This window comes from Platalea leucorodia (genome assembly GCF_965183815.1).
Source record: "Platalea leucorodia genome assembly, chromosome: 5".
Lineage (NCBI taxonomy): Eukaryota > Metazoa > Chordata > Aves > Pelecaniformes > Threskiornithidae > Platalea > Platalea leucorodia.
The window spans coordinates 29168656-29188022 of record NC_138827.1 but is presented as its reverse complement, the minus strand read 5'-3'; the positions used below and the strand labels follow the sequence as shown (position 1 = coordinate 29188022).

Below are 19367 nucleotides of genomic sequence, written 5' to 3'. Positions count from 1 at the left end.
CTGGTTTGTGGGGAGAATACATTCTCAGGGCAACCTGACATCTATACGGTTTATATTTATTAGTAGCAGCACTATTATATAGCATCTCTATTTGTGCTAGGTACAACACACACGGCACCATGGCTCCTGCTTCGAGAGGCATTTGCTGAGATGCCACAAGTGTCCATGCGGCCGGTGTGAAAACCAACGCTACAGCAGAGGCAACCACCTGTGCCTCGGTGCAGGGGGCAAAGGGATGGGAACGTCTTGCTTGGCCTTGCTGCTGCCAGCGGTCCAGCACAGAGCCCAGAGCAGTTGCCCCAGGTACTCAAACTAGACCATTTAGGAAATTTTTCTAGTATACAGAAGACTATTTTAGTGCTTAAATAACAAAATTCAAGCCCATCTGCTGGAGTGAGGGGGTTCAGTTCAGGATCACACAGTAATGCAGTGCACGAAGTTGATCTCTGTGTCAGGTTTGTCAAAACTTTGACAATTGGGGGTTTGGTCCAAGTAAGAAGCAACTTAAGGGCTCTGGATCAGATCCCAAAGCAAATTTGCAGCAGGTCTGACTGACCAGATGAGGACTCCTTTTGCATCGAGCCCTGCACCCTCACTGTCCCTGGGAGGAACAGCAAGCAGGCAGGTTTAGCACAGGAGATGACAGCAGCTCTGAGACTGCCCTGAGTATGGGCAAGAAAAATCAGGGTCTCTACAGATGATTCTTCCTTCCAGTAGTCCCCAAAGAATAAAGACAATGGATGCAGCTGTGTAACAGGGCAGGTAATGTAATAAAAACACCAAGAATAATATAGTCACCTGCTGTCTCCTAGATATTTCAAACACACTTATTTTCATTTTGATTTGTGTGGACCAGCAAGTACAACTTTATGGTTTATGTTGCCCTCCCCAGCCCCTCTGCAGGCCTTACCCCATACTGCCTTGTGTCCCTTCCCCTCCCATGCCTTGCTCCTCTGCTGGCACTCTCTGTCCTGGCACTCAGAGCATCTACACGGTCCAGTGCAGCATCTTGTACAGATACCACAGCTAGCTGCAACATCAGAAGCAGACCATGGTGTTAAAACGGCATTTCACCTTCCTTTAACCTGCTTTTTAAGGACACTGCAGTGATACTACTGCCTAACAGTACTCACGTTATCTCATATAGCAGCATCTCAGATAACTCCCTCCAATACTGCACTGAGCTGTGTGATGAACAAGTCACTTTTCCATCATGGGTCATCCTGCACTTTCAGTCTGAATTCACAAAACCATCACACCTTCCCCATTCAAATCTCTCCTAAAATTTCCTTTGTGCCTTCAAGTTACAAGCTCAAAATAATAATAAAGGCTCTAGGTTATCCTTTCTCATGGGTTTCCCAGTGACCTTGGCTGACTGCTTTAACAAAAAATGTTCTGCATACCAAAAAAAATGAGCCCACTGGCAATTCTTAGAAACAAATGAGCTAAAGAAAAGTGCTTTGTGTGGTTACAGCTCCGCTCTTCCTCAGTCCCATCCATTCTAGCTGTGTAATCATCACTGGTTTGCCATTTTCTGTTACACCAGAGACTGGAGGAAAGGGGTAGCAAAGAGGCAGAGGAGTCTAGAAAAAGAAAACTACAGTAGTGGGCAGCTTCTCAAAAATAAAATGCAGTTCTGTTTAAATCATCTTTTATTTTTGACATTCTTTTTCCATGTTTCCTACCTGCTGCCCCTTGCATTATCTATTTAAGTCCCCAACTATTCAGGGGGAGCTTGGTTTCACACTGTGTGCATCCAGCGCAATGACATCCTTGTGGACTGGGATACATGGGTGCTACTAAAATAGAAATGAAGCACAGTTAGCTGTATGTGCCTGGCTAGGTTAGAAAGAAGGTCACAAGCAAAGGTTCAGGTCCAGGTGCAATTCAGCAGCACTGCAATGACAGCACCCTAAAGCCAGTTTAAAAAAAAAAAAAAAAAAAAAAAAAGTCAGGGCTTTTTTATCTTGGGCATAGCACCCAGATAACATGGCTTGTCGGCATCTGGACCCACACTGGTGAGTCTGCTGTGAGCTGCACAGCTCTGCTATTTAGGTCTCTGCTAGCTCATGCATTTCTGCACTGTACTCCATTTTGTAGTGTCAATGTGATCCTCTGCTGTCTTCTAGATATTTAATACACTGATTTTTACTATGTCTTGTTCAGGTCACTCAGCAGAGAATTAAACAAACAAATGAAAAATATTCCTAAGTGAAGAGACTGTTTCCATACAGATGCCCTTGCAAATTAAAATTTCATTAAAAAGGAAAGAAGCTTTCCATTCTCTCTAAAAAAAAAATCTGATACTCAAGAAAGAGTGGGGGTTTTTTGGAGGGGGACTAAAAGATTATTTTAAGTTTCCCTCAAGCTTACACAAAAAGAGAAGGAGCACAATACACCTGTGCATAGAATTGCTCATTTTCACTCTTTCTAAATGAGCCAGACGCTCATTCTGCACATTGTGAAGTAAAACAGAAAGCATTATGTGCAAACATTTACAGCATAAAACGCCCCGTCACCTGGGATACTTGCTGCTTCTGAAAATTCTGATCAAAGATAAAAACCAAGACAACTCCTTGTAATCAATTATGCACAGATAGTCCTCAGTGTATGTGCAATTCATAAAAATAATACTAAAAACATAACATGGATTTACATGCAGAAATGAAATACAGACATGGACAGAACACTAATCTTCTGATTAGTATCTTAAATCGACAATCCCAGTTCTTTAAGTGAGTCTCTGGCTAAATAGTGCTTCCTTGAAAAAATTTCCAGCAGCCCTTTAACCGCTCTTGCTTACACAAGAGGAGCTGCAGAGACACAGCCCAGGACCGTGTGAAGGTTACAGCAGGCTGCAGTTGGGGAATCAGCACTACAACAAGCTGGACGCAGGTTTTCTTTCTGCATAGGCAGAGATGATTAGCCCCCCCATACATCCAAAAAGCGCTCATGGTGCAAAGAAAGCCATTACTTGACAACCTGGCTTTTCTTAAAAGAAGGACTGCAATACACGGTGGCAAGCCAGACGCAATGTGTAGCAGGCTCCTTTGCAGAAGTTCCCCTATACGTACACTCCCCAGAGGCAAACTGCAATGATCACCCTCCGGCATTAGCCACTAAATTCAGAAGGGACGTTGAAGATGTATTCAGGTTTGAGGCATGTATGAACGTGCTATCAGCATCATCCTCACTAATACCAAATTCACACTTTGAGGTCTTTTCTGTGTCTTTTTCACTCAGTCTTATGACAGTCAAGTCAAGGAATTCACATTGCAATGTCAATCCTTTCATCAACTTTACACCCTCCAAAACCTGTAAAATATTTGTATTTCCACATGAAGATTTATTCGTGTTTTGTTCTAGCTGACATCCTTTTGTCACAGGTCTTACACATTTTTGCCTAGGTGAGCCCCAAAGAGTATGCAGTGCCTTAATGAGCAGATCAATTACTGTTCATAAGAAAAGATACTGTCTCTATAAAGGTTATTTGAAGGTTGATTGCTATCTTATTGCTTATATCCTGCAAATCTATTCAGCCTTATGAATGAATTTGACCTTTTTATACTTACTGGGGAAAAAAAAAAACAGAACAGAAGTTAATTTAGAGCTCTATAATACAACACTTTTTCCCACAGAAATGAAAGGGCATTCAAATCGATACCTGCACAATAACACTCTGATGAATGTTTGCACCCAATTTTCTCATTTTGCTAACTTGAGATTGGGCATTTTGAATAGTTCTCAAAGAACATATTCTTTATGTGCTGTGAAGTATGTGGTATTGTGTCCAAACAATGCTAGAGGATAATCATTATAGGAGTATCACTGGGCCTGAAAAGGTCAGTTAGTTAGAAATGTCAGCTTTCAATGCAACTATGCTGGACCTTCCTATGTAAGGATCCAATTAAAGGGACATGCCAAGGTGCATGGAAACATCATGGTGACCCAGAATAATAATAAGGTATTGTGGAAAAGCTTGATATTTTTCTTCAAAAGTAATGGATTAGCCTTTAGAATATCTTCTCTGCGGTCTTATTTTGACTTTGCAAATATCACTTATTCTACATGTATCCAAAAAAAGGTCAGTTTTTTAAATGCAAAGGTGGGGATGAAACTGCATTACTAAAAGTAAATATTTTGCAACTAAATGGAAAAAAAAAATATCTGGTTTCATTATTGGGTCAGAAAAGTGTCATTTCAAGAGATCTCAAAACTGATATTTGAGATGGATATAGATGGTGTTTGGGGATACAGCTGGGGATAGGTCAGGGGACAGACAGATCAGGGTGGACTTATTCTCTTGGGACAAGTTGTGAGTGAAGACTGTCTGCACAGGGAAAAGACAGTGGGAACAGCAGGACCGTTCAGTGAGTATGTAGCATCTCTGCAGTCATTATTCTGGCAAATGGAGAAGTATATGTAAGAATTAGAAAGGTACTGATCTGCATGAATAAGTAATTACAAGCAACAATATTACTTCTCCTTATCACAGCAAATGGAAATTCTTACAGCTCTTCAGATACTGTGAAGATGAGGAATTGGATACAGTCAATTTCCTAATTAGCCTCAGGACAGCTGAAACCAACCTAATGGCACAAAAAAAAAAAAAAGTCCACGTTTTCTCTCTGCTGTTAGTACTTCATCTTGCCAAAATTTCCTCAAGTCTAGAACAAACTTCATCCTGTAGTTTTAGGGTTCAGCTAAGACTGACAACACTGGAATTTCACTTTGAGCTGAGACTTCAGCATGTATATTTTATTTTTATGGTAAATAAATTCTTGTACTGTGGGTTCAAACAAACCATTTGGGGTCTGTTACCTTGCTGAGCAATGAGGTACTGTCCCCCCAGGTTATTTTACATTATTGTGGGCAAATGGGTGGATTAACATCCAGTGTCTTAGTGATACGAGAAATAGTTTCACTCCTATCCATCACTGAGCATTAAAAGACTCAATTATTACTGGAAATGTAAGTAATTTCTTTTCTGCACCACCTTTCCAAATAAAATAGCATGTGAAGCTTCACTGACAAACATGAACAGTAATTATGTTAGGCTGTTTAAAAACTCAGATGCTATCCCTTGACGCATTCTTAGAAGAAAATCAATGTACTATTAATTAATAAGGACTAGCAAAAATAGTACCCAAGTTTTAGCAGCAAACAACTTTCTGTCACATTTTATTACTCTGTATCATTTTTACTAATGCCTGTCTTATAGCTTCATGACTTTGAGTTCATATTATTTTCATGCTTCAATTAGAAAGAAGTAGATAGCCAGACTATCCAGGAAGGTAATGGAAAAGTCTTGTAGGGGGGCTTAGTGGTGGAATTTATAGTTAAATGAAACTTTCAAATATACTATAAAACTTCTCCTTCCTTTACTTAGTTTTACTTGAGATCTCATAAGCAGTAATATGTAGAAATGCAAAACTTAATCAGCTAAAAAATACAGCAAGTCCCACATATCACTTTATGCAATGCCAGGAGAGTAGAAATATATTTTCCTAACCAGAGGAAATTAACTAGGCAACAGTCCTATATCTATAATTTAAAGCAGTAAAATATGTATGGCAGAAACTAAAGCCACCTTAAAAGAATTCAGTGTAGCAGTGTATCACAAATTAATGAAATGGAGACATTTTTAGAGCATGCAGCACTGACGATATTAAAGGAGGGAGAATATTTCACCACATAGATCAGTCTGATAAATACTTTTAAAATCAAGCTTTTTTCCCTGTTTAAAAGTGTAAGAGCTTAAATATTAGGGGGAAGCACACACAAATTCATTAACGTTTCTGGTCAAATCTCAATGCTGCTCCACAGAGATTAGGGATGTCTTACTCTGTCCCTGCATGTAAACCTCAAACGTGGTCAGAGGAAAATCTGAGTAAATCAAAAGGCAGGAATTATGGAGTCAGCTCTTACTTTATTTTAAGCTCGTACTTTTTTTTACTCTTACCTAAAACAGAGCTGAAAGAAACTTAAAATACTTTATATTCCATGCTGTAGCCAAGCTGGGCACTATGGAATATTCAACTACCCCAGGTTTTTTAAATGCAATCAATTTACTGCTGCCAAATGTAGTAGGTTTATATACATCTGGGAAACATGCACCTACGGTGCTGATGAATTTCTCCTGACATTGGACTGATTTCAAGAGAATGTTATTTTAAATTGGCAGTAGAGAGACTGGTAGAGAAGGATAAAGCCCTGAGGATGGCTGAATCAAAGAGAATTTCAAAAGAATTTTCCTGATGGTTGTTGGATAATATCACGTTAGCTATTTTCAAAGCCAATAGTTTCCAACACACTTCCATTTATGGTATCAATAATTAAAAAATCCTTCCGTGGGAGATGAACTTACCTTACTGAGAAGAGAAATTGGAAAGCTGTATTATTATCGTAAACACAGGAGATGCAAAAAGCTTTGTCTCCATGGAAAAACTATGGAAACAGGGATATCTTATTTGCAACTATTGAGTGGTTACCACAAAATGTGATGTGATTGTATGGTGCATGTTCAAAGCGTTATTAGAACATGATCACGTAGAAATTAAGGGCAGATCCTCAGCTCCTTTGTGCAGCAAGGCCAAGTTAAACCACCTGAAGATTTGGTTCTAAAACCCAAAGTCAACTAGAAGAAGTGTTAAGGAAATGTTTTGGATCAAATTCAGAGGTAAAACTAAGTTTAAAGAAAATTTAAATTACCAAAACTTAAGGCTCATTATGTCCCACTCCCTGCCAGCATGTCCCTGCCAGCTACTGATGAATTTTTAACATCTTTCCCCCACCCCACTGCGCACATCAGCTCTGACTCTGGCACCCTGAACCATACAGCACGTTACAGTCTAATTGTAACTCACATGTCAAGGGGCACGAAGAAAGGAGTGTGGCGAGAGCACTGATAAATTTAACTTAACATTCCTCCAGCTACTCAGCAGTAAGGCAGAGCAGTGAACTCCCCTCCACATTTTACATGGGTGTCAGTTACTTCAAAGGAATATATTTGAGCATGAGGAAGTCTGGCTCGCTCCCAGCTTATGCATCATTTGTGTCTGGCTGTTTCTGGAGACCCACAGCAAAGCAAAGTCTTCCTCCAGTTTGGGGCATATCACAGAGCTTTCCGTAGCTGTTTTCTTAGGGATGCTGGCACAGGTCAGCTCTGTATGTTGCATACAAAATCTGTAGCTGGAGCTGCAGCTCTCACCCTCTGCATTTCTTCCTTTTTCTTTTTTTCCCATTTTTTCCAGAGTGCCCTCAGTACAGGTTACAGATTAATGATCTATACCTGTTCAGTTTAACATGCAAATGTGCTTTTAAGTCAAACATCTGGAGTAAGGCAAAAGCCAGTGGCAGGTTGCCCTCGCAGCATGGGCTTGGCACAGTGCAGGCAGGGTAGGGATTCAGGGCACGAGGAACGAGCACCGCTTCCTACCTATTGGTGATTCCTGCAGAATCGTGCAACAGCCATGGCCAGGGGAGACAGCGCGACTGCCATGAGGTAACATAAGGTCTCTGTGATCCCACAAACTGTCTTCTGAATGTTTAGGCACTTGTGTCTCAACAGACATTTATTGACATTAATGGCATTATTTTACCTTGCAATTAATCTCATTAATTGGCTGATCAAGTTTTGGAAATTTTTTTAGTGGCACACAGAGAAGAGCTGTTGTAATACTTGCAAGGGATCACCAAGCGATTCTTGACTAAATGTATGAAAACTGGTTCGAGAATTTCACAAACACACAAAAGAAAGATGATGTTCTTCATGACAGAAGTGCAAATCACAGAGGTCACCTTTGGTTTTGAAGTCCTTTGTCTGTTCTTACAATTAAGCAATAAGGCTTTGGTGGCTGCTACTGCTTGTGAGACATGGAGGACTTTCATAATATAAATAAGGCTGAGTGACCTCCACCACAAACGAAGGCTGCCTGCCTGCGGCAAGGTGGAGAACAGGAACAACTCCCAAAGGATTAACAGCTGCAAATAAGTAGCCCAGTCCCTAACTTGAATCAGTAAATTAAGGGATGGCAATGATTATGGCTGATCTCAGCCATCATAAACGATATCATGACTTTGTAAAAGCAGACTGTTGATGTCAGATCTTAGAGCTAGGATTCAAAGAATGAAATATTTAAAAGTTGCAGTCTCCGAAGATAGATAAAAGCCTCAAGACTGTGATTTATTTTATTTTATTTTTGTATTTGTAAGGCCCAGACTGGACCCTTTAATCCACAGGTTGATGTTTTCCAATCCTACTATGAATTAAGTGCCTAACTCTTTCAGCCTCTTCGAAAAATCTCATCTTTAGGCTCTTAAGTAAGTTCGGCCTGATCCAGCATCAGGCTTCTTTTGAAAATGCCTTTACTGAAAGCAAAACTGCAGGCACTCAATTATATAATCATGGCACAAATACTAATTTTTTTCCTATGTAGCCAATTATTGTAGATTTCTGGCTAAATATCAAAGGGTAAAACTTGCACTTCAGAAAAAAAATACATGTTATGGAAAGCTTTTTCCCCCCTTTTAGTGCAGTATGTCTACCTACATAGTTATTGAAAGCTGGTTTAGTGTTTAGCTATTTTGATCCTTCCAACTAATTGCTTGTTGATTTAGTAGATTGGTGTATTAAACTGAGAGATCTGAAGTGATAGCTACTTGCTGTGATCACATCTATGCACAAACTCAACTTAGTCAACCCTTTCATTGTTCCAGTGAATACTGTAGCTGAAATTATGAGGAAGGTATGAATTTGTTTTATGGAAAAGTCTCATATTAAGCTATTCTGGTCCCCAGCCCTCCTTTTCTCTTATTAAAAGAAAAGTCTGTGGACTTTGGTGCCCTTATCCAAGATCTGAGTGTTTATTATGATTAAGACCTTCAGAGATATTTTTCTTTTTCTTCTAGAAATAGGGAATGCTGAAGATACGAAAAATGAAAAATGTGCTATGTTTGTCCTTGAAGTTACAGTCAGAATAGTGACAATGGCTGTATCACACTGTATTGTTGCTTTTATCAGCAAGTGCCCTGAGCATACATTAACATAATTGCAAACTGCATGAAAAGTGAACATGCAAAAATGTGATGCAATTGCCAATAGCCTCAAACATCTGTCCCAACAAAGTGTTCCTCCTCCTTATTTTAATTCTTATTATTTTAACAAGGTTAGTGAAGGAGAAACCATGTCACAGATGATATCTACATTTAGAGTGTCAGAACAATTATTGATGCAAAATTGTTATCCAAGCAAATGTGTGTCAGATTTTGTTCACTTCCCATAACACCTGTTCATTTTGCTAACACATTATTCCCAGTTAAAGCCAGAACTCATTAGTCCCAGTTAAAGCCAAGCTGAAAGCTTGATACGTACATACATGTGAAAAATTGAAAAAGTTAAACAAAAAGGTAACACCATTCAAGCACAGTGTACATCTAAAGCTGGTGGGCAGCAAACTTCTTTAGCAGCTAATGGAAAGAAACTGAGCCAGAAAAAATAGCAATAAATTAAAAGCCACCCAGCCTTAAGAGCTGAGATCAAAGAGAAGCATTATTCAAACGGCCTGCATTTCAATCACGGTGCTGAGACCCTTGAAACTCACTATGCCAAAGAGCCCAACACTTTCCCAGTATAACACATTTTGGTTTGTCTCCTCAATAGGAAAATGACAAAAGCCATTATGAAGCAGATCGTTTAGAGCATTTTAATTTTCCCTAAATATTTTCTGACCCACTTTGGGGTTCTCCAGACCTAAGCCTGGACCTCCTGTCTCCCACCACGTGCACAGAGGGCCACCATCTCCTTACTCCCCAAACTGCTCACATTTGCCACCAAGGAAAGTCAAACTTGCATTTCGGTGATACTTGAACACACATTGTGAATTCGAGGGCATCTGCCCTGCAGACATACCGCTAACTATAACCCCAGGAGGCTTAAAGAAATATCAGCACTCAAATTCATAGAGTAAAGGTCTGAAGAGGCAGCTCTGTGAATGGATAACTGCCCAGGGCTTTGCCAAGCACAATATAGCTGTCACTTGGTATTATGTGAAAGATTTTCTGGGGAACAGTGTTTTTCATTTTGCATGTCAGAGAGGGGGAAAAAGACATTTAGACAACCATCTCTTTAAGAAAAAGAAGAGAGCCGTGCGGCAGAGCTCACTTACCAGGGCTGGTTATTGTCAGGAGGTCAAGCTGCCGTTTCTGCTGAAAAACAAATTATAAAAGGAATTGTTAAAAGGGGACTAATTTTAGTGGGTCAGCTTAGACCTGCAAAGTAAGTGTTCTGACATTTATAGCAGAATTAATTACAAGTTACATGGCTCACAGCAACTCTTTTGGATGGGATCCACATGTACTTTATGAGGAGGAAAAAAAACCCCTTGCTCGGTCCTTTTAATGTGTTTTTATTTGCACTTATAAAGTGTTACTATTTCTTTTTTGGAATATATACTTGAAATGGATAGCTAGAAGCACAGATGGACCGATATATTTATAAAAGTGATTTCTGATTCCACAGGGAAGAAGACAAGGAACCAAGACAAGAAACTCTAAGTTCTTTATTCATATCAATCACTGACTCATAGCCTGCATGTGATCAAACACAATTATATTGCCTTGGGGTGAACCTTTCAAAGACATGTAAGAGGATCTAGACAAACTCAAGACTGATAAAAGGAAAGCTTCTTTTCATGCTGAGCGCAGTCAGCCCATGGATCTCATTGCACCAGATATCCCTCACCCCAAAAGCTTGCCAGACCTGATCATCACTGGATATCTGTACAGATAGCAAAACACAGGGAGTTATTATGGCAAATAATCAAGTTTAAACAGAAGAGTGGTTTCTGGAAGGGCTGCAGACCTTCACAGGACAAACCAACCTGTACTATGAGAAGGTTAGGAAAATTTTTTTGCCTAGAACAAGCTATCCCACCAATGCCTTGGTGATGGCGGAGTGCATCTGAGATTCCCTTTCCCCTGTAACATGTAGCCAAGGCTGTTGCCTACTCCATGTTCGCAGCCTTAGGTGATCTCCCCACCATTGCCTCTCTGTGGCCTGCCACTGAAATCCAAGTGCTCCTTGACCATTATCATCCTTTTCCACCTTTCTGTGGGCTGAGAGCTTTCCATCACCAGCAGGGCTTTCCCCATCTCACAGACAGACTGTTACTTCCTCTTCTTCATAGCACTTTCTTCTTCCTAACTTTGCCCAACATTAGTGTGTCTAGCTGGCATTGAAGATTATACTGTCCAGTTTAATTTCTCTCTCCTAATCTGCTCAATAATGTCTGTGTTACTTTCATTTATTGTCAGCCCTATTGATCTTTTTCTAATCTAATTCTCATCACAGCATTCACTGTATTCCCTGGGTGACAGCTGAAAGTCCTTGAGGAGGAAACATTGACTTGGTATTCCCCACTGTGAACGCTCTTCCTTGGAAATTATGACTGATGAAACTCCTTTCCAAACCCATCATTTCTCTATAAGTAAAGCTTCAGTGGCTAAAGTGTACAGACACAGTTGATCATGCACTGAATGTACTCGAGCTATATGTCCAACAGTGAATGGGGCCTGCTGGGAAGCTGAGTGGGGTGTCAGGCTGAAAAAACACATTTTCTGAAACCTTCCTGGCCTTCAGTACCTTAACTCTTGTACAACGCAAATCATATTTGTGAGAAAATCCATTCCTGTCTGCTTTCATAGGTACTCCTTGTTCTCTTAACTCTGACAAGTCATTCTATGACCTTAGTGGTGTGCTTGATCACATTTGCTTTATTATCAAATACTAAAGCCAGCCTATGCCAAGCCTTTTTCCAGGTGTGCCAGGGTAATTGTTAAAGGGAGCAGAAGACCCTGCTGCTGTCTTCTGTCACCTCCGCAAGAGCCATTGAGAAATGCTGTCCCTACTCTGCTAGGGTCTGCTCACCCCGTCCTCCTTTCCCAGGGAGCAATAAGGCAAAGTAAGCAATAGTGTAAGCAAAGGACCCACCTCCCCAGTGCGAGCCATGAGACAAAACATCTCCTAATGAGCTGAATTTTATATAGATCCTGTGCCTTAATCCTGATTCATATATACAAAGCTATGAAATGTCAGGGCATAGCACCCACTGGGCCAAAAGCTTTGCTTACATTTCTCAGCACACCTGGAACTCCAAATGCTGTATATCTAATGAACAGCTAGAGCAGAAAATATATATCCAAAGCCCATACTCTGTGAAAGCTTCTCTACTGGGAAAAAAGGTGGAATATAAATATCCTGCATGAAAGAAGGTTGTGAAATGTAGAGATTTGGAATAGAGAGAAAGGCATGTAGCCCAACTGGCCCCCAGTCCTGACTTAAGTCTATTAACTAGGGTAAAAATAAACGTTAAATAAAAAACTAAATAGCTTAACTTGATACTGCAGGAAAACAAAAGCATATAGAATAGGCTAAACAAAATAGGAAATAAAATTAAATCATTACAAGTCAAATGTTCAGTTTGTAACTTTTTTCCTGTTTGGACATTGCCTTCAAGCTGGCCTTGGAAAAAAAACAAATTAACTCCAGATCCAGGAAATCTTTGTGGATGTGCTCAACTTTAAGCACAAATTATTTCTCTGACTTCAAGTGGAGCAGCACTGATCTTTTGCATCTAACACCTAGCTGCTGCAAGGGATTTGAAATGCCACCAGGTTTCTGGCACTGGCTCCACCCAAACGCTCCAGGCTGGAGCACGGTGGTTACTGCCTGACCGGTGCACTGAGAGAGAAAAAATCTCTCTGCTCTGACCTTCAGCAGACCTTGAAGAGGTTTCTCTAATTTAGCTTGGCAAGGGAAGTTTGTGCACACTCACCCAAGCCCTGGAGAGGAGGCAACAGCAAAGTGCATTCCAGAATCATGCATTTAAACACGCAAAAATGCACTAATTATGGATCCAATCACTTTCCAGAAATTCAAGCCTACTCTCAGATCTCAGGGGCTAGGTCTCTGCTGTTTCCAGGGCTCAGCTGGATGCAAGCAGTCTAGTAACTAGATGGATTTTTTTAAAAAACATACAGACACACTTATGAGTAGCTATAAAAGCAGCAAGATTTGAATTTAAAGAGAGAGACATTACAAGTGTCACAAAGATTAATAAAATAATTGCATCAGAAGTATCATGGCTGTGGGGCTTTATATATCCACTTCTCTCTTCAGTGCTGAAAGATGCAAATTGCAGCTGTTGCCCCCCTCCAGCATGATCACCCTCTCCCTGTTTTGACAGATTTCTTGAAAGACTCATCTCACAAGATGTCTGGCTTTTTTTGTTCTGCCTTTAGTAATTTTCCACTTCTCAAACACCTGCCCTTGCAGAGATGCTTGGGACTATCTCAGTCTTCAGGCAACCTACTATCCCAAGAATTACTTACAACCTGAGCACTGAAATGTAATGACTATCGTCCCTGGTCGGGCGAGAGGTGACAGTTTCCCGTATCGCTAGGGCTGGATTTCACCTACGTTGACAAAAAGGCATTCCATGAGAAACACTCAAAATTACTTCCACAGCATCAGCCATAATTCATAAGAGGCAAACAGAAAGATTCCCTGTACCACCGCAGTATCTCTTGCTATAATCCTGTCCTGCCCTTAAGGGGCAGCATCCTCATTTTCACTTTGCTGGCTATTTGAAAGCCCAAGGGCAGGAAGAGGCCATTGGTGATTCATACTGGCTTCCCACCTCCTGCAGTTTTCTATCGTTGGTACTACCCAGAGGCACAGTCCCTACAGTGCATTAGGGCTCTGCAGCAAACCTGCAGCAGATCGTGTTCACTTCCACAAAATTAACACAATCTTTAATTAATGCAATAAGCACTGATGAGTAATAAATCATATTAAAATACAAGGAAGGCAAATTTTTAATAAATTAAACATTGATTCACTCAATAAATATTAATCTACTAAGCATGAAGAATTCATTACATTTTAGAAAACCAGTTGAAAAACCTCACTGGTGAGCTGGTCTGAAGTGTGCAGAATGGTCCCTGTTCACCCATAATATATACTTATTTTTAACTAATTCCTTAATTTATCAAGTTAAACAACGTGCCTGAAAGTGAATCTGGATTATTATTCCACTGCAATATGCAATTTTCTCGACACAGATTCTAACTCACCCGTCGGATAATTTCCTAAATTTTTCTTAGTAACTCCCTTCTGAGTACCTCCTTTCTCTTTCTTGATGTTGGTGGTCTTTAAAATATTTGCTGACTGGTGTCATTTAATTTTCACCTCAATTAGCTCAGCGAGAGTTGCAAGACTAGAAAAAAAATTGTAGGGGGGTGTAAATTAACTCATTCATTTAAGTTTAGCTTATCTACAAGATGTTCTTTCACACTTTGCTCTCTGCAGAGTTCCTCCAACCTTTTATATGGATGTGGGACGTGGTGCACTTGCTTTGACTCTTATCTACAGATTAGCAAAAGAGAAGGAAAAAAAGCCAGATGCAAAGATGCCCCATGAGACTGATATGGAGCTGTTTCTGTAGCAACCGACAATTTTCTTCTCATGTAAGAATGAGCCTAGTCATATCTAATTCTGAATGTATCTGGGCCTCACTTGCCAGCCAAAGCTGTGTCAAGTATGAAGTCAATATAGTCAGAAAGAGTGATAAAAAAAAGCAATTATAAAGTCATCTTCCTACTCCTACACTCCTCCTACAGCCAGGATCTGAAAGATATCCTTACCCCTGCCTTCTGTTCCAGCACATCATCTCCAAGCCCACAACATCTAGCAGAGCTGGTCAGCAGAGATGGCAGCCAGCCACCCATGTATCGCACACATGAGGCTGATGTGCTGGAGCTCCTTTAGCAGTCCTGTGCACCCGCATCCCAGGAGACTGCGTGCTCTGGCAGGGATTTTTCTAGACCGTCAGGGCATCTATACCTGCCTTGCTCTGAATCTCCATGTAAAACTCCTAATCCCAGAGCTGAGATCAACTTCAGCTTTAGAAAGCTCTTGTTGAGTTTGTGCCGTTTCACTGCCTTCACTCTGTGTGCAGTATTTTCTGCAGCTATGAACCCAAAGGCAGGCTGCCCATCTCACTAACATCTCTTGCCATAGTTCATCCACACGAAGCTGGAATTGACTCTCTGGGACTACAGCAGGACTTTGTCTTCCTAAATGTATTTTACCCAGCCTGGTCTCTGCTATTGATCTCTCCCATCTAATGTTAATGTGGTTTGAACAGTTGTCTCTCCCTACCGTCTTCAATCTACTATGCAATTCAGAGGGTTTGAAATTGAAATCAAGTGCATGATTTTTTTTTTTTCCTGGAAGCTTTGCCACAAGTTGCTACTAATTGTGCCTTTTCCTTTTAACTTCTAAATTAGCGCTTCTCTTCTATAAACTGACTGTGTTGACATAAGAGTAATTGAAACCAATGCATCTTCTCACAAAATAAAGCTGAGTATGTACTGAAGGGTGAATTTCACATTTCTGTGGCCTTTATTATTGCCACACTCTGTAATGTCAATGCTTTTGAAAGCTATTCTCTATATTATGAAAGAACCCAAAAGTTCAGAAAAAGATCAAAGAGATCCCAAGTATGCAACTTGGCACGGTGTGGATGGCACAACACGGCTGCCCACAAGCACCACCATAGGCATCCTTGGTTTTGCACTGGTGGGATTTGCAGTAGAAGGGAGGGAGGAGGGAGAAGGTGCAGAGAGGGAGAGGTTAAAGGCTGTGTCTCATCCTCTCACATTGCTACCTGGCAGGTGACAAGCTGTGCACCTCGGTGTGTTCTGCTCCTATGCAAAAGATGCTTCTGTGGTAGAGGAGTGTAAGCCTTCTTTTAGTTGTTTGCTGTTGGACAGTTTAAGAAGTATTCAGGGCTAATCAACATCTGGAAAACTTTCTAATGAAGGCTTAGATAAAGGAAGGCGTTAGAAAAAAGTAAATATAACTCAGTGAGCATTTCACATCTGTCTAGTTTCTCAAATGCAAGTTTTGCTACTTGTACCCCCCTTCTCTTCAGAGTGCAAGACTTATCGCCAAAGAGAAACTCTCGATTTAAGTAATGACCCCAATAAACTACTAATTCAAATCCTGTTAAAATGGATAATTTGATGATTTAAAGCTTTCTTTTTTTTTTCAAATTACATTATAGCAAGCAATAATCTTTTCTTTCCATCCTGAAATCACAGGCTTTTGTTCATATAATGAAGCAAGATCTCACATTTTGTACTTCCTTTATGATTAGCTTCTAAAGTTTCCTGGTATAATGATAAAATGAGCCAGTCAGCATGTTGACACCTGACTGGGATTTTAGTAAATTGCATCTGCTGTAGCCTACTCTGTGGAATCAATTATTGATAATATAGGTGTGGGAGAACATTTATAAAGTGGTTTGGGATATGTTATCGCTCACGCTAAGAGCTGTAATGAGCATTTTAAACCATTTTAACAGTGACCTCTACAGACATTTAATCGTTGCAGTATTTGGTAACTCAATTCAGGTTTAGAATCAAAACCAAGTCCAAATGGTGAAAGGCAGCACCAAACCGTTAAGCTACTTTACTCATCCTTCCCGTTCTTCTACTTAATATCTGACACCTGTGTATTTCTTTCCCAAAACCTAAGTGCCAAGGATACATGGTACTTTCTTATTTTTCAGAAACACTGCCTAACAAGTAGCTAAGACCTCTCCTTCTCCCCCCTTCAACTATTTATCTCAGGAACACAACACTCATGCATAATGTTCTTACAGTCCCGTTGTGCTCAAAAGCTATTTAGAAAGAAGATTAATACAATGAAAGTTAAGGAAACATTGAAAAGCCATGCAAAGTATCTGTGGGTATACATACAAACACTCTGTAGTACCTATGGCAGTAGTAGTAGGTCACAGCCCCAAAGCCTTGGTGAGCAGATTACTACCAAAAGCAACAGACCACTGTCCAAAGGAACAGCCGTAGGAGGCTAAGCAACCTGAGCAGCAGAGGCCATTTGCAATGCACACCCTCAGTTTTATTGGTCACACAAATTCACAGTCTGTTCCACATGTTCTTGAGTGACGTCTGCTGGTGCTTTTTCTATAGGTTGCCATATTTATGCAGAGAGCACTCATAAAGATAGTATCCAGATTCTTACTGAACCACTAGGAACCAAAAAAAGCACATCGGTTCACTATAAATATTTACAATCACAACAAAAAGTCATTAAAACAACTATATTATCTCTGGAAGGAAGGAGGAATGAACTGCTTTGGAATTAACTGATCCTTAATTTTGCCAATGAGAGTTACGATGACAGAAAGCCTCTTAAGTTTTCTGTCCTTCTGCATCTGTAAAATAACAAGCATCCTTATGCACCTCAGTGAAGCAACATAAAGGTAGATTCATAGCAACTTTATGGTTTGATGATGTATACTATGCATATACAGTGCGTCTTCTCAGACATGCATGTGAAAGGACATCCTTGATTAGTTAATAACAGTCTCTTTTTAACCCAAGTCAAAATATGGCAAGCAAATCCAATCACTCTATTGAACCCAACTGGCAAACTTGACTCAGAGCTCCCAATTTCATAGGCTTATATTCTCATTAATTCAAGCCGAAATGCTGAGACAAATTAATGCACAGATAGCCAGTGCTCTAGTCAGTCTGCAGCCTGTGTAGAGTATGTGAGTATATGGAGTACATGCACAAACACTAGCATTTCTGCCCCCATAAAGACTGGGGAAAAAGAATGGATGATATAGCCAATACTTTGTCATGCTTTGTTCTGCTCTTCCCCAAAAGCTCTGGGCCCTCAAGAAATGAAGGAAGAGAATAAGGTCCATTTCTCCATTACCTGACCCCACATTCAGGTTGGAATCAAGCCTCTTTGTAGTTCCACTAACAAAAAGGTGGCTGTGGCTATGTGCATGTTTTAAATGAAGCATATATACTTACACAGCAAGGGTTCGGGATCTACTCATTCCACAATCTAACTCAGCATTTTAAAAGGTTTGTTTTGGTAACAAACCACCACGCAGGTTTTTCATAGTTTGGTGTATTATTATGTAAATTGCAGAGCTGTGGTTAGAATCCTGTGCTTGTGACATCAATTACTTAATGCCCATAGAGATTACTGTAATGCCACAAACAGCGGATTATGTCTTAAAGTACACAGTAAGCAGCAGGAGCTAATAAACTCTTCTCTTTGAATTTTATTTATTTTGAAAAAAAGAGTAAACAAGGGCAGGAAAACCTATAGAGACCACACACGGTGCCATTAACAACCAAAATCTATACATGATGCAGATCGCTTTAGGCATTGCACAGCCATTCTTTAGTTGTGAATTCCTGTCTTGCATTAAGTCGTACGAAGGAAAGGAGCAGCATTAGTAAAAGCAATTTTGAACTTTGGAAGTCCACCATTTGTTGGGAGGGGGGTAAGCAACAGTGTTCAATGAATGTTTAATTAGAAACAAAGCATATCTACCTATACCAGTAATGGGATATTGACTAACTAGCCATTGTTTATGGGCTGTTTTAGATAACAGACAAGACAGATTAACCCCCAACATATGCAATTTTAAAACTAAACATGCAGTTGTGAGAGCCTGTGATCACACCATAAGGGAAGCACAAATCCAGAGGTTTATGTCCGTGCTCTGCCCCATCTGGACCTTGAGACTGAACTTCAGCTGCTTACATCCAGCTACGAGTGCTCTGACCAGCAGATCATTTCTCCCAAACCTCCTTTTGCTGTGTATAACTAACTAAATATTTATTGAAACTGGGACTTATGTTCCAACATCCGCATCCGACCTGAGTAGTTTAGCTACCAGCTAAACCAGTAGCAGTTGTCCTGCTCTCTCGATGTCGACTAATACTACCTAAATTTAACAAACTGTCATCATGCCAGAATAGCCAGCACACTGGTGGTGGGAAGGCTGACTTGGGTTCCAAGAAAATGCTGTTTTGAAAAAAACGTAATTCTATGAAAAGAGAAATAAAAACATCTAGAACTCTGAGGGAGTTACTGCGAAGTTTTCTGAAACACAAGAAATTTTCACTAGAAGAGTCCTTCTTTGTAAGAAGTTAAATACCTTCTTGTTTGGGGAGCAGTATGTGTTTGCACTTGGTTTGGCTCCTGCTCCATATTAGAATTCTGCTCAGGGCAGCACTTAACTGGAAAACAAAGCTCTGAATTACAGCACTGACACGATCCACTTCCTAATACACCTGAGCCCAGTCAAAAGAAACACATCTTTGATAAACTTTTAAGAAACAGGGCTCCTGTGGTTTTACACCATAAGGATAGCAATACAAATGGAAGGAAGAAAAAGATATATAAAAGATGCAACACAAGAGTAAATTCCTTCTGAATATAAATTTTCCCCAAAATTATTGCGTTTTCATGC

At 40.2% G+C, this 19367-nt stretch overlaps 1 protein-coding gene across 2 annotated transcripts in view; it reads right to left on the bottom strand.

The window, feature by feature from the left end:
- Nucleotides 1-19367, bottom strand: part of LOC309590531 (BEN domain-containing protein 5) — a gene marked incomplete at both ends in the record, with an annotated part of 962813 nt that overhangs the window by 436240 nt on the left and 507206 nt on the right. For both annotated transcript variants that reach the window (XM_082311814.1, XM_082311813.1), the window contains one exon: nucleotides 10167-10206. In XM_082311814.1, the coding sequence (XP_082167940.1) occupies nucleotides 10167-10206 (40 nt within the window). The remainder of the gene's footprint in view (nucleotides 1-10166; nucleotides 10207-19367) is intronic.